A 16272-nucleotide genomic window follows, 5' to 3' on the forward strand; every position below is an offset into this window, starting at 1 on the left:
AGAGGCGTGGTCCTGACCATGCACACGCTGGTTCACGGAGGACTCGGAAGTAGATAATTGCCACGGTGGGAAGAGCTGGGTGGTGGCAGGAGGTCGGCTGTGGGATGCTGGCGGCCCCCTCAACCCCGGGCACTTGAGGAGCGACTTACAGCCTCGGGGCCACGGTCTTCTCAGCTGTTAGAACAGACGGTTGGAGTCAAGATCTGAAATGTTCTGTTTCCGTGAATTTCAAGTCATGGGTTGCAAAGAAATTGACAGGAGCACAAAAGCCAAAAATCAATGTAGAATTTTTTTGTAGGTTTTTTTTTTTTTTTAAACTGAGTGTGATGACCTTGATGTTGATGGACAGGAAACACGTCCTCCGTGCTGACTTTTCTTCCTGTTTGATAGGAAGCAGAACGTCGTCGTCCAGGTGGTGAATAAACTGAAGGGCTTCTCCTTGGCCCGGGAGGTGTGCGGCAGCACCACGCACGTGCTGGCGGGGAAGCCGCGCCGTACCCTGAACGTGCTGCTGGGCATCGCACGAGGCTGCTGGGTCCTCTCGTTCGAGTGGGTAAGCAGCCGTGCCGGCAGAATACGCGGGGTTTTGGGGCCTGAAACGGGGCGTCCGCACAGGGTCAGCTGGCTGGTGGTGGCTCGGGGTCCCTCCTTGGGCTCTCGTCCTTCAGCCACGGCCGGTCCCCGGAGGACGGGTGGGTGCCTTCCGTGCAAAGAGCTCGCAGCCGCAGGCAGAAAGAAGCTTGGCGCAGACTTGGACTGGAAAGGCAGAACGCGTGTTCTCACAGTCAAATGCACTCTCTTCTGCGTTTGACCAAGAAACAATGTGACCTATGTTGGCGGTGGTTTAAAAAGCCAAAAGAATTCAGTGATTGTTTTTACAGATGGATTTACTTAGGGTGAAACATGCTCATTTAATCCTATTTGGATAGGCTTTATCTTACGTATGTCTATCTAGCATTACTTGCCCTTATTTCTGTGCATTAACTGTAGTTTTTTTATAGTCATTGTTTTCATTATTCTTGAAATTGAAATTGTTACTTTTTCTGTTTTCACCTGGATCCCCAACCTGTGGTCTCTTCCGTTGCCGTCTGATGCGGGTTGCATTGTCTGTTACGTGTGTTGCTGTTTTGATTCTGCTAAGTGTCCACCCTCCCTCCTTCTCGCCCTAAGCAGAATTATAATATTCAAACAAACTACAGGTGTATTTTTAAGAATGACAGTGGTCTTTTTCTCAGGTTGTGATTTAACTCTGCATCTCCCAGTACAACAGGTTTGAGACATGAGTGCTTAGAGTCGTGAAGTGGAAAAGCTTGAAATGCTCCCCAAAAGCACTATTTGCATAGGCAGCAATTGGGGGTTACCTCCCCTAATTATGTGTTAGCACCGATCCACATTTACTTGTATGAAGGGTCATGAATAACTCCAGGTTCCATGAGTGAACAGCCTGTTTGCTTTCTTCCCGGCTCACAGTGTCTCTGTCTCTTTATCAGCCACCTCTTCCTTCCACCGTGTTTCAGAGGAAAAGATGTTCTCTGTCTTCCATGAGGACGTGCAGCTGTACTTGATTCTGTACCCAACCTGTCCTTCTGGAACTTAGAGCTGGCAGAGAGGACGGACGTGAGGATTGGCGTTTACTGCTGCCCTGTTTCCGCTCAGCATCCTGCCAGGGGTCTCCCACCATTCACACAGAAACAGAACCCGATGCAAATTTAACTTTGGGTAACCGTGTGTGGGGTGAACCGCTCTCCAGGATTAAGCACTGTCTGTGAGTGAGGCAGGAAGTAAAACATGGTACTTAACACACTTTGGTTGCTCAGACAGGACTCCCCACCTGGACCTCCCTGGCCAAAGGGGAGGAATCTGGAACCCGGTCACAGAAGTGAATGGATTAAGTGTAAGTGCAGTAAGGCAAGAAAACAAAATGAAAGGCATTCAGGTTAGAGGGGAAGAAGTGCGGCTACCTCTGTTCCTGGACAGCGTGATCGTCTGTGTAGACAATTGCCAGAAATCTACCAAAAAGCTCTCAGAAGTAATAAGTGAGTTCAGCAAATCGTTGGGATCCAAGGCTACAGTAATACAAGGTCAACGTTGAAATGCTGAAGTATAAATCTAACATAACAATGTGTGCAGGATCTGTGCACTGAAAACGACAAAGCACCGATTTAAAACAACAGAGACATGCTATGTGCATGGATTGGAAGACAAATGGAGTTACAGTGCCACTCCTCCCTAAAATGATGTACAGACTTAAAACATCCCCCCTCAAAATCACAGACGACAGAGACAAGCTGATCCCGAGGTGTCTGTGTGGAGGAGAAGGAGCAGCGTAGCCGAGACAGCTCTGCGAGAGAGTGGAGCTGGGGGCGTGTGCCTCTGCCGCTGGCCTCCAGGCGGAGGGGCTGCTTTCCCTGGTCGGGACGTGACAGACCCTGGGCCGGGAAGGGCTGACAGCGGTGGGGTGATACCTCCTGGGAAGGGACCCTGCCCCCCTGCACAGCCTTCACCCAGACTGATCGGCAGGAGGGAACACCTTCGGAGTAGACAGCCTGGCTGATCGGGGAAGGCAGGGCCCTGCCTCCTTCAAAACTCCGTCTCCCCCTCACCTGATGTCCTTCTCGCCCTCCTTCCTTGCCCTCCATTCCTTCCTGTGGGCCTCTCCAGGCGAAGTCCTAAAGCGAGTTCCTCTTCAGGGAGGAGGTCACCCTGGGACTCCCATCTGAGCACACCTTCCCCTGCTCTTAGCTTTCCCTGTGTTTCCTCAGTCTAGCCCAGAATCTAGATTCAGGAATACTCACCTGTGTGTGGGACCCTTGACCCCTGTGTCAGCTTCTCCACCTGTGAGATGGGCAGTCACCCCGCAGAGCCTGCCTGAGGAAGGGAGAGCCAGTGTGCAGACTCAGAGCCGGGCGCTCCCCCCACTGCGGGTGGGAACACAGCACCCCATCCCTGACCGTGACCCTGGGGGCTGCGGGGGATGGACAGTGCACCAGGCTGGTGGGAGCTAAATCCCAGTGTGCTGCAGAGGGGCTCCGGGCTCTCCTGTCCCCCACAGCAGGACGCGGCCTCTGTGGGTTCCAGCCGCCCCACTCGCTTTCTTTGCTCACCTCACTTTCTAGGGTGGAGTGTGCGGCCCAGCTTAGGCCTGTGCAGGCAGGAAAGTCTCCCCTCCAGCATTCAGGGGAGAGGGGTTGTGCGATGTGCCCTGCTCTGGGGCACCAGGCTGTGTAACCTCCCCTGCAGCTCCTGATCCGGCCTCACTCGGGCTCAGTCTCTGGCGTGGTTCAGCCTTGGCCCAGGCTCCCTGCCTGATGTGACCCAGTTCAGGGGCTGCAGGAAGCTGTTTGCTCTGTTTGGGAGCAGGAGGTGTGTAGGGAGCTGGGTGCTATTCTCCAGTTACAAGAAACGGGGAGATTTAGGGGCAAGCAGGTCACTGAGCCCAGCCTTCTGCAGCCTGCGCTAGGAGTGTGTGGGACCATGGTCGAGGGGTGGGCAGACCGAGTCCACTCTGGGCTACAGACATGGCTCTGTCCCTGGACATTGCTTCTGTCCTTTCTCCCCTCCTCGCTTCACTGGCCACAGGGTCCCCCTCCAGCCCTGGGTGTGTGGCCCGCCATCCTCACCCATCATGGGGCAGAAATGAGGGGGTGCAGCTGGGATCATGGAGGCAGGCAGAGGACAGTGGAGGACCAGGCCGAGGATCCCAGGGCCCATGGAGGGCAGGGGCACCCTGGGGGCGGGGCGACAGCCAGCCACCATCAGGGACCAGCGTCCAGCCACCCACTTCTTTCTCTGTTTCCCTCAAATGTGGGTCACATCCAGGTGTCCTCCCCCCGTTCCTACCCTGTGATTTTCATATGAGCAGCCTCACGGAGCAGGGGCTGGTTGTGAAAGGACAGACAGGACAATTCATGAAGGAAGCCACATGGACAAAGTGTGCTTCCTCAGTAATTCATGAAAGGCAAACCATTCCTCCTGTGGCACACAGTAACGGGAAAAATGAGACGCAGTTACTGCAAAGAAGGACTAAGACGACGCCCCACACGCTGCAGGAGGGGTTCAAAGTGGTCCAACCTCCCTGATGGCAGTCTCGTGATGTGCATCCAACATCCTAAAATGTCCATGGCCTTGGCTGTAGTAATTCTGCATAGGAAGTAATTGGAGATTTAGTTATTTGGTGTTCATCCCAGCATTGCAGTAGGGAAATGTGGAAAGCAGCTGATTGGGAATTCGTTTCTTTTCTGCTATGTTGAAAACTGGCAATGGAGGATTGCTGAAGTGGATTACTGTCCCCCCACCCAGACAGCGGAGCATCACACAACCCTTAGAAGTCACACAGAGCATTTGACTAGAAAGAAAAATGCTCTTTGAACATATAATTAAAAAAGATTATAAAAGTAGTGTGTATTATGTGATATCAGTTTTATTTTGTAAAAATACAGCTAAATATTTCTGTACATAAAATAGATTAAAAAAAAGACTGAGGACATCCTCCAAAATGTTAATAGTAGTTTAATCTGTGGATGGTGGAACAGAGTAATTGTAATTCTCCTCTTTGGCTTTTCTGCAATTTCCAAGTTTCCTACAATGATTGTATGTGGCTTTTGAATAATAAATAGAACTTAAAAGTAAAAAAAATAGTTGGAAGTATAACACTACCTGATTTCAGGGTGTCCTCAGACACTTCCGTAATCAAGACGATGGGGTCTCAGCAAAAGGAGAGGTGTGATGGGGAAGATGGAGAGTCTAGAAATAGATCCAGACACACGTGGCCACTGGTTTTGACAGAGGTGGGAAGGCCATTCACTGGAGAAAGGACAGTCTTCGACAGTGGTGCTGGAGCAACTGGACATTTGTACACACAGAAAAAAATGACCCAATGACATCATGTTGTGCACAGAACTTACCTCAAACTGGATCACAGACTAAAATGGAAAATGGTAAAACTCTTATTAGTAAACGTAGGATAAAAATCTTCATGACCTTGGTTTACACAAAGAGTTCTTAGATAACACCAAAAACATATATAAGAGAAAAAATTGTTACACTTCATCAAAATTAAAATGTTTTACTCTGTGAAGAACATTTTGAAGAGACCAGGAGAAAATGCTGGCAAATCTTATCTGATAAATCATGTATGTCCAGAGTATACAAAGAACTCTCCACTCAAAAAGAAGGAAATGAGCTGCCCAAACAAAAATTGTCCAAAAAACCTTTTTGAACACTTTTCAAAAGTGTGCAGATGTCAAGAAAGCACCTAAAAAATACTCAACACCATTAGTCATAGAGAAAGACAATTTAAAACCACACCAGGAGCTCCCCGGTGTAGTAGAATGGCCAGAGTCTAAAATATAGCATGTAAAAATGTGTCCTCTAGGGAGGGAGGCTGCAGAGAACCTGGACCCCATGCCACAGGGGGCGGAGGAGGGGTCAGCCACCCCGGAAAACAGTTTGGTGGTTTCACCTGGAGTTACATGTCCACTTACCGTCCCACCCAGCGACCCGCTCCCAGGTATTTACCAAGAGAAATGAAAGCTTCTGCTCACCCCCAAATCTGTGAGTGTTTGCAGCAGCTTTGCTTCTGGCCACCCAACCTGGAAGCAGCACTGATGTCCCCCAGCTGTTCCGCTGGAATGCCGCTTGGTAACGGAAGCACCTTGAACGCATCTCTGTTGCATTCTGTCATGTGATGAGGACCGCAAGACCCCATTTCCGTGTTACCCTGGGAAAGGGGAAGAGGGGAGGGGTCCCCAACAACCCGCAGAACAAGGGCTGGAGGGGGTCTGTCTGCAGACCCAGCCCGGGGAGCTCCTGGTGTGGGGACTGACCTGTGCTCTGTGAGTGGTGGTGGTTGCAGAATCTCCACGTCTGCTGAGACAGCGCACTGCATGCACACATGCGTGTCCGCACACAGGAGTTTACCGATGGGAAAAATGTTGAAGGTCTATCTAGTGTGGCTTTCTGAGTAAGATGTTTGCGGGCCGGGCGGAACTGACACTTCATCGCCTTGGTTTCCTGCTGCGGGCTGAACAGATTTATGTTTCTCCTGTGTCTTCAACTTCTGTCTCTATTCTGCTGGTTTCCCACCGACATTTAAGCTGAGACATCTCTTGTATCTTAAAAAAAAAATTCAATTAGAAAAATAACGTTCCCTGGATTTCTTCTTGCCCTCTGTTCTTCCTTTCCTCTCCTTCACGGCAAAACTTGACACATTCCTGTCTGTCTGTCTCCTCTTCCTGGCTTCTGTCCACTTTTTAGTCCATCTTGCTCCTACCTGCTCAAGGACAGCAAAACTATTCTTGGCAAGGTCACTAGTGTCCACAGCACACTTCAGTTAGCTGTGCAGTGCGCTGCACTCACAGAGTTTGTAAACACCAGTACAGCTGAACAAATTATTAGAAAGCTGGCACCGTAGGGCTGCCACCCAAACTGAGAAAAAGGACATTATCGACACTAGGAGGAGGGTACAGCTCAGTGGGAGAGCGCGCTCTTAGCATGCAAGACATCCTGGGTTCAATCCCCAGTGCCTCCATTAGAAAGTAAATAAGTCTAATTACCTCCTCCCCTCACCAAGAAAAAAAACCCTCAACATTCTAGAAGCCCCTTGGGTAATCCCTCCCCATTCCTTTAAAAGGAATCACTGTCTTGATTTTCATGGTAATCAACCTCTTGCTTTTTCCATACTGAGGTGGCATTTTAAAAATACAATTCGTTTTAGCCTGTTCTTTTCTGTGGTTTTTTTTTTTTTTTTTTTTTTGCTCTCCTTATTAGCAGTCATACAGAGTTGTGTTGGGATGAGCAGAATTGTCAGCAAGGGCGCTCGCTGGTCGCTGGCTGCGGGCTGTCCGCCAGTGAGCCAGCCTCCTTGGGGCAGGGTGGCCCTCTTCTCCTGAGGTGTGGGGCTCCAGGTGTGGGGCTGTGGGCGTTCCCAGACAGTCCCTATGAACTTGGTACTGCGGACCGAGACTGGGGTGCGCCGGACTGCTACACGGGGGCAGAAGCCCTTGGTGGGATCCATGTGTTTGAGGATGACAAGAAGGCCGGGTGGGGGTCTGTGCAGAGAAGATGCCAGGGGAGAGCGAGATCGGGGCGGGAACTGTGCTGAAGTCCCTGTTCCTCGTGTCAGGATGAGACACCCTGGGACACATGAGCCCTGACTAGTGTTTCTCAAGGGATGTGGCTGCTGTGGGGGAGCGCCCTGCGGGGAGCAGGGTGGCGTCGGGGGTGGCCTGCTGCTGGGCTTGCTATCCCAGCAAGAGGGGCTGCAGCTCTCATTTGGCAGCAGGAGGGGAAGAGCCAGCCAGACGCATTCTGCTCAGACGATGTCATGAAGGGGGAGGCCAAGGCCTCCACGGATGGACGGACGGGCTGCGGGTTCTGAGAGGAGGGAGTCGATCCTGGGGCCGTTGACTTGGACATAACAGTTGGTGAGAAGACAGTTTAGCAAAGATCCCTGCAGTGATTTAAGAGGGGTACTTGTGGGGGTTCTCTTTCCTCCTGCATGCCAAGGCAGGCGTTGTGAAGCTGTGCGAGGTGCCCGTGCAGGGACAGCTGCCCACCAGTGCCCAGAGGTGCCCGAACCACGGATCTGGCCTGGGCGGCTCCGCCAGGGTCACACGCGGCCTCTGCTCCCTCCGGCTCCCACCAGCCGAGCACTGAGTGAAGGTAGCACCTATGGGACCTTGTCAGATGGTCAGCCACTTGGCCAGCCGCGATTTTCTCAAATGAGTGCGAGGCAGCACCTCCGTGAATAATTTCTTCTGCCTCAGGGTCCGTGGTACTGAATTAGCTTCCTCTGGCCACTCTAACAAATGACTACAAATTTAGAAGCTGAAACAACCCACGAATTTACCTTCTTGCAGTTTCAGAGGCCAGTATCCACAGTGGGTTTCCCCGGGCTCACATCCAGGTGTTGTCGGGGCTGCCTTCCTTCCTGGGGAGAGAATTGTTTCCTGCCCTTCCCAGCTTCTGGAGGCCGCCCACGTTCCTGGGCTCGCTGCCCCCTCCAACTGTTATGTCGCTCTGACCTCTGCTTCCATCCTCATGTCTCTGACTTCACTGACTAGGAAGGACCCTGTGGTCTGATCGGGGGCCTCCTGGATAACCAGGGTCTCTCCCTATCGCTAGGTCCTTAACTCCATCGCATCCGTAAAGTCACTACTACCGTGGAAGCTACCATATTCACAGATCCTGGGGCTTCGCCTGTGGACGGCTTTGTGGGGCCCCTGCTCTGCTGCTCCCACGAGTACAAATGCATTAACTCCATAAGGGCCACATAACATAGTTTATTGTGTCCCAGGTTGATGACTTTTCATTGGTTTTCATTCTGTAAGGGTAGGCTTTCAAAAAGTTTAGAAAGACACAGAGGGAGGAAGGCCACGTGAGGGGGCAGAGCTTGCAGCGGTGTGTCTGCAAGCCAAGGAGCACCGAGGACGTCCAGCAGCCGCTCGAAGCTGGAGCAGGGTCTGGAACAGGCTCTCTCTCGGAGCCCCAGGAGGAGTCCTGCCCGCGCCTCAGCCTCATTGTACGGCTTCTCGTCTTCAGAACGGGTTTGGTCATCGTAAATGCGGAGGAAGATGGGTCAGAAATGGAGAACACCAAAAAAATTACAGAGGAGATGCCTCCGGAAAGAACAGAGTGGTTTTCCCTGGGCCTCCAACCGCCCCAAGCCTTTCATGCTCCTCCCTGGTGCGATCTGGCGTGGTGCTTGGTGGGCACGCTGGCCCGGAGCGAGGCCGGCCCGCTGGGGCGGTGGGGGGCAGCTGTGTGGACCCCCAAGACAGGGGCAAAGGCAGGACTGGCTGAGCTGTCGTGGTGCTGAAGCCGGGAGCCTTCCTCGGGGTTCTGACACTAGCAAGACATTGCGGGAGGGTGTTCAATTACTGTTCAACACATTTTATGTCCCACATGGTGGTTTTCAGTAGTGATAAAGCAACCGCCTCAAATCTAACAGTTTTTGCTGCAAGATGTGACTTCTGACAGGTTCATCTATTTTGTTTGTAGTGTCTCATACATCCCACAACTTCCAGGAAGACAGGAATCAAGGGGCGGCTGCCCAGCGAGAGAACAGAGTGGAAACGGGGAGCTCAGACCCGCATGTTTCAGTCCATTCGTGCTTGTTCTGCGTAGGAGCTCCCGTGTGTTTCCCTTATATTATCATCATTGCCAGCGTCCAAGTCAGCAGTGCACCTACACTAAAATTATTTTGAAATAGAGGAAGATTCACCAAACAAGACCCAGGCCTCCACTGTGACTCAGTAGGATGAAAACGTGAAACAAAAAAATCAGTGCAGGATAAATGGTCTGAGCTACCTGGCTGCCCCCATATGTGGGGATTTAAAGTGAACCCCCATCCCCCCAGAAAATGGGAACCAACTGTGCTGAGTCGCCTGGGTGCGGGGGTGTTCCGGCCGGGCAGCCTTAGGTCAGATGCTCCGTCTCACTGAGCTGCAGTTCCTCCTCCAGGAAGCAGATCCAGTGATGGGGTGTCCTCCGGAGGACGTGTGAGAGCTAAGAGCTAAAACTGTGCGGTGCTCGTGGCAGGCGGGCCAAAAGTGAGAACTTAACGCACGTTAGCCTTGCAACAGAAATAACTTCTTAATCCCCCGCAAGAGCTATAAAAATCAACTACTACATCCTGTCCCCACAGTTTTACATATGGAAAGAATGCCTTAACCCCCAAATTGAAAAAAGACACTTGCTCTGGACCACTTGGCCGTGGACGCGTCCCGTCCAAGGCTGGGTCTGGGGAATGTCCCAGAAGCTCATAAACGCCACTGGCACTCGCTGGGGAAGAGGCTCTGTGGAGTCTGAACGGCCGGGGCCCCTTCGTGCGGAAGGAGAGCGTGAGAGGGGGCGGGACGGGCATGTCTGGGTGGGCCACAGGAGGGGTGTCTGCATCTGCCCTTAAGGAACCTGAGAAGATGCCCCTCCTTTGGAAGATTTCAGTGTATTTGAAACACCTCTTCTCTTAAAGCCGCCATACTACTGATTTTCGTATAATTTAAATTTCTCCAAAACCATCAAGAGTGCTATCACTGCAAGTGATCGCTCTCAGATTTTGAGTAAGAGTTTTGGAATTTGTGTCTCACTATGAAACAGCTTACCCGTGATGCCCAGACACTGCACTCACGCCAACTCCCAGGAAATCGAAAAGCACCGGGTAGACTGTGGCTTAAAGAAAAATGCCTGTTCACGTAACTGTGATGACACACACGTTTCCCCTCGAGGGGGTGTCATGTTCATAGATGTGAACAGATGATTGCCCTAAGGAAAAAAAGTGCAAAAATGAACTGAATCCCTTTCCCTGTCCACCTGCATCTTAGATAAAACAAAGATAACTGCTTCTTTCTGAATGGCCTCCTCCTTTAATTTTCTCAAGAAATTCAGTCGAGCAAAGGTGATAACCTTTTGAGGGAGCAAAGTTGCCCCTGTCTTCTGTGAAGCCACTCCGGGTCATTCCTAAAGCTTAAGACGCAGTTTAACGCCCACCCGCAAGTTGCGTTTTCTCTTGAAGGCTCGCAGTGTCTTTGTGTAACAGGCATGACTCTCTCCCTGTGGTCCGCCCCCTTCTTCCTTGTCCCCAATGCAATTTGGGGGATTCTTAAAATATTCCTTTTGGCGAATGCTATACACTCGCCTCCAAGAAAAACATCACTGAGAATGTTTTTATTTCAGGGTTTGTGTGGTATTCTCTGGAAATTTTTTGTAAAGGAGAGTTCCAGCAGCTCCTCAAAATTAGATGGTTGTATGCGGCCCGGTTAGTCACATCAAAAAAAATTATGGTGATTGTATAACAAAATTCAGTCTGAATTTTTTAATCTTTTTTTTTTTAAACGGTGTCGGCAATCCCTCCTTATTTACAGCAGTTCCTACTTCCCTTGTTAACTCTGCTGTTTTCAGCAAAGGGAACAGCTTATGTTTTTCCTGCTTCGTGACTGAACTGCCTGTCAGAAACACAGAAGCCGAGGACTGTGTCCTGTTCACGGGAGACAGGAAGTAACACAACAGAAAAACAGATCGATTTGACCGAAGTGTCCATTTAGACTTAAGTCTTGTAATACTTTGTTCACGTGTGGTGCCCCTTGAGTTCTTGCTCTGCCTTGTCACACGCTTTGCGCAGCGTTTCCCACACACTTCCTGACTTACCTCCGCCGCCGACATACCACCTCCGTCCAGGGGCAGAGGTGACCCTGCCACCCCTCCTCCCTTTCGCCCCCCCCCCCCAAAGATGTGCAGAGGAGTGAGGAGCGGCTCAGCCTGCATTCAGGTGAAACAACGTTGGTTCTGACTGCTTTTGAATAAGGCTTGATATAGGGTTTTAAAGCTAAATCCGTTCTAAATGCAAATATAGGGCATAGAGGCTAACTCAATTCTTTGGCCAAATTACAAGGCGGTTAACTCTTAGGACAGAAAAACATCTTATAATCAAGTGTTTCATAAATCAGAAGAAAGTGCTATCACCGCGGGTCCGTTTCCTTGGAGCAGCGCGGGTCAGATTTGGCTTTCTCATGCTGGACTCGGAGAGCGACCAGTTTGATAAGGTGTATGTTATTGGCGAGAGCACAGAATCGAACGTCAGAATTAGAGTGGAACGTGGTCCGTGCCCCTCATCTCACTTAGAGGACTGCTCAGTCACTCTCCTGGAGTCACAAGCCCTGGAGGCGCCAGCCTGGGATCCGGGATTCTCGCTGGGACTCTGGCCTTTCCGAGACTGTGGACTGTTGAGAACATTCTCCTTCTCTCTTTTTTGAACCTGAAGTTGGCGCATTAACTCTGAATAATTTTTGGACAGAATGTACTTCATCTTCCACGTTTGTCACCAGGGTTTTAAGTTCTCTAGCGAACAGTCTTTGGCTGCAGCTGCGTGCTGGGCGCCGATGACACCAAGCTGACTGAGGTCTCCAGCTTGGGGATTGGGCCCTTCACTGGCTCTATTCCAAAGTCCTTTCTACTCTGCCGCGGATTACCCCGGGTAAAGTCTTCTACTTTAAAAAGCAGTTTCACATCTGACTGTCTCAAGGACCTGGAGAGATGGGGAATATTATTCTGTTTGGTGATGGAGACACCCGGGAAAAATAGCTCCTCGGACTTGGATGTGAATCTTTGAAACAGCCTCGGTAAAGGGGTTCCCCTCCGGCATCTGCAGGTGCGCCTGGTGGGAGACTCGTGAGGAGAACGGCAGATTCGGCCCTGGGCCACGTGCAGCCTGCGGAACATCTCTCTGGCCCGCCCGCCCGAGCCCCTTCCCTCAGCCCCTCCTGCGGCCTGTTTGGACCGGCCCCGCCCCTGCCATCAGGCCGCTCATCCTGGCCACGCCCCCGGCGCGCTTTCTCCACCCCAGGGCCGCGCGCCTGCCCCGCTCCGCAGTCTCGTGTCTGAGGACAGATAGGGAAAGTGATTCACCCGGAAGATCCAGGGCTTCGGTGTCGCCCTTCGTGACAACATTTGCAGAGATGCGTGAGCAGGACTGATTGTCCCCTCACAGTGACTGGTAGAGTTGGAGGAAGGCAAGTTGTGTCCAGGGTGGGGGCTGTGGAGTGACCTGGAATGCAGCCGTTGACTGCTGTCAGTGAGGGTCCACCATCATTTTGGAATTCGTAACTTGACAGTGATGACTGGTTCTTCTGCTGTGTGACGGTGCTGAGCAGAATCTCTTCGGCACACCTGACATGGAAGAGCCAGGCCACGGGTCTTGAAGCTGAGACGCAGGAGAGAAAGCCCAGAGGCTCTTTGAATCCGAAGGAGGAGCCTGTCCAGACCAGAGTGTGGCTCTGAGAGTCACAGTCAGGACCCTGGGAGTGTTTTAACCCGAGGGGGGCTGGCGTTTTTCTCTCTGGTTCTGTGTAAAGAATGGATTGCAGGGAGGAAGGAGCAGAGGCAGACCTGAAGGACGCAGTTACAGTCATCTGGGTGAGAAGTGATACTGGCCATGACTGGGACCACGGTAGGTAGGGAGAGAGAAGAGAGCAGATCGGTGTGCTTTGTAGGAAGACCCTAACGGGGTTTGGTAACGTGTGATATGTGGAAACGGAGAAGTCAAGACGCCTCCCGTCTAAATTCTGTACTGGAGCACCTGGAAATGATTGAGAATCCTGGAGGGTAACAGTGGTGCCATTTACCAAGATAGGGGATCCTGGGGGAGAAAAACGTTGGCAGGGTTTGGGGAACAATACACAACTCGGATTTATACCTGCTGGGTTTGAGATTTCTCAAACATTCACATTCACCTAGAGATATCACATTAAATTATAAAATAAATACCAAATTGCATTTTCTATAATTTAGTGTTTATTTGTTTATTCAAGGCAAAGATTTGGACTGTAAATACCCATTTGGGAGCCATTAATGCACAGGTGGTATTTAAAGCCATGGTCCCTGGGGAGTGAGTTTAGGCCCAAGCCCTGGGCTGTGCAGCCATTAGAAGTTGGGGAGAGGAAACAGAAGCAGGCAGGCAAAACCAAGAAGAGCCAGGTAGTGACAGAGGTAGACCAGCAGGAGAACGGACGCTCAGCCGAAGAGGAGCAGTCCCAGGAGGAGACTGTGTTGAATTCCACTTAGAGGTGAACAGGTTGAGGACAGAGCGATGACAGTTGGGTTTGACCAGGTGGATGTGGTCAGAGACCTGAAAACATGAAGTTGAATGATAAGGGCGTGGAAGAGGTTACAGCTAGTGAAGAGACTGAGTGTGTCGAGCTGTCTCTACTCTGGGTGTCTGGCCAGCGGCAGCATGAAATACAGCTCAGCGGGGCCAATCGAGAGACAGCGTTCCTGGGGCTTGACAGTTTGGTTTTGCTCTGATGGATTGGGGGTGGTCTGGTGAAGCACCTGAATCTGTTGGCTTAGCAGAAAGAAACTAGGTGAAAGTTATGGACGTTAAAGCAGAAGTTCCTCTATTTGGCAAACTGTAAATACAGAAAACCACGGGTGCACAAATGAAGTGACTCCGCTTGGTTCTGTGCATCTGGCTGCCCTCCCTTTTCTAAATACGGCCCTTGGGGGGTCTCACTGTTTCTGTTTTGTTTTGTTTAACTTGGGCAACTGAGTAGAGCTGCCAGCTCTCCACTTTTTTAAACCTCAAATGATCTCTTCCTGGCTTTATGATTAAGAATTCCAAGACCTCGATAGTCCAGGTGGAATTGATTCACAAATTCCAAGCTCATTTTTAGAAAAAAAGACCAGCTGTTCCTCAAGGTACATCTTTATTATTTAAACTTTGCAACTTTCTGTTGAGTTTCCTAAACTTTTGCTTCTGTTTCTGACATCCCAGTGAAGCAGTTCTTGTTTAAACAGTAGCACGGAGTATCTTGGTTTCAGGTTATCATCAGAAGATGCAACCTTGATTTCATTCTCTGGAAATTTTCAAAAATTGTGTCCAGCTGTCCCCCATTTAGACATCTGTTGGTGACCTTGGGGACATTGTTAGCTGTCTGTTCTTTTCTGTTTCTAAGCTCCATTCCTGAGTTAGAATAGACTGCCAAGCAGAATCATACTTGAACTCTATTCAGGTCTGCACAGGCACCCTCTGTGATGGGGCTTTAGTGGGAATATTAGATTTTGAAGAGAGCTGATGTAAGAAATACTGGATTTAAAAAAAAACTGTTGTACATTTTTCAAAATTATAATTGACAACACTTTGCTACACGATGTACTTCTCCTAAAGTTCATTGCTCTGGGAGGTTCTCTGCAGGAAACCTTTTAGGCTTTTTAGCAGATAGTAAGAAATGCGTGGCTAAAAGTGATTTTGTCAGCTGAAGTGACCGCTTGCCTTGGACACACCGTAGCTCTATTTCTTAGTTCTTTTGAACTGATCCTTGTTCTGCTGAAAGAACGAATATCCTGTGCTTGAATATTAAAGTTCTCCATAACGTCATAATTTAGCAAACAGTGATGGTTCCCAGGGAGTTCACAGGCTTAGAACGTTAGCCTTGACACATAAGTGCAGCTGGTTGTGTGGTCCCTGGTTGTGTCTCTCGTGAAGCTGAGCAGACCAAGTGCTTTTGTCCTGAGCACAGTCCTCCCTGGCTCCCTTGGCGGGCCACCCGCTTCCTGCCGTGTCAGACAGCATCGGGGAGGGTCCCTCAGTGAGCAGAGAAGCGCTCCACCGAACTTTGTTTCCTGGAACTCTTTTTGATTTGAGTTTGCTGGACGGCAGCAAAACAAGAAAGACCGGAACACAAGCCTTAGTGTCATGCACAGGCCCCTTTTTTTCCCTTTGGGCATTTTTAGTATTCCATGGACACCTTATGAAGTAGAACGTTTATTTCAACTGCTAAATTGTAAACAGCATTTTTCGTGGTAACACTCACGTCGAGATGGCCGTACCCTCTTGGCACGAGGGACGAGGGCAGAGCAAAGACTGTGAGACGTGAAAGCAGCACCTTTCTAGGTGATGCTGGTTGTTCGGTGACTGCAGGTTGTTTGAGGGCAGAGGCTGAGCCTGCCTGTACTTAGGGGGCCCGGGGCTCCAGATGGAACGTGGGCCACAGCACTGACTGGTGGGATGGATGATTGATCAGATGGATGACTAATAATTGTTATTTCTTTTAAAAATCTTGGAATGTCGTCTTGCCTCTGATGGGCTGAAAGGGTCCTATGAAACTATTGTCCAGCATTCGAAGTGATAAAAGTGCCCACATAGTTCATGTGTTTCCTGTCAAAATTCATGAAAATAAGATGACCTGTTGCTCATCTAAGAAAAAAAAAACTATAACTCAGATTCATGAAAAGAACAGAAAACAGTGGTTACTCTTAGTAGCCATAATATTTGGTTTATTATCTGTGGGGGTAATAATAAGTTCTGCTTTGTTTTCGTACAGCGAAGTGCTGTTTCTGCTATTTATTGTAGTTACATTGGAATGTGTTATATTTATTTCTTTGTTTTCATTTTGATAAGAAAAGCAGAGCTTGTGTTATTTATAAAGATGTTTGGACTTCACATTTAAGTCCGCTGATGAAATGCTGGGTCACCCTGATCTCTGTTTAGCAATATGTAAAAAGTGGCTCATCGTGAGCAGTTAAGCTCTAAAATCCAAGAACAATCCATTTTCATTTTTGCAGGCTAGAAAAGATTGGGTGAAATATAAGCAGAATAAATCTAACTTGAATGTTTGCAAACACTATAGCCAAATGTTCTGTAAGGATATTCAAACATACATCAACATGTAGCTTCTTTCTCTTCTTACCATCTGGTATTTAGTCTCTGTCCGTTAATATCTCTTAAAAAGGGAAAAGAATTCTTAACTACTTATTTTTAGTACTTTATTGCTTATTTTC

The 16272-nt window shown here is 49.8% G+C and overlaps 1 protein-coding gene across 6 annotated transcripts in view; it reads left to right on the forward strand.

Annotated features, from left to right (window-relative positions):
* The window catches only part of MCPH1 (microcephalin 1), a 188071-nt gene that overhangs the window by 51423 nt on the left and 120376 nt on the right, over positions 1-16272 (forward strand). For 5 of the 6 annotated variants that reach the window (XM_074353774.1, XM_074353777.1, XM_074353775.1 and 2 more), the window contains one exon: positions 391-553. In XM_074353774.1, coding sequence (XP_074209875.1) covers positions 391-553 — 163 coding nt within the window. Of the gene's footprint in view, positions 1-390; positions 554-1490; positions 4684-16272 lie in introns of those variants that run through there. The other variant, XM_074353778.1, reaches the window with a different exon arrangement.

This window comes from Camelus bactrianus, chromosome 26 (assembly GCF_048773025.1).
Source record: "Camelus bactrianus isolate YW-2024 breed Bactrian camel chromosome 26, ASM4877302v1, whole genome shotgun sequence".
NCBI classification, from domain to species: domain Eukaryota; kingdom Metazoa; phylum Chordata; class Mammalia; order Artiodactyla; family Camelidae; genus Camelus; species Camelus bactrianus.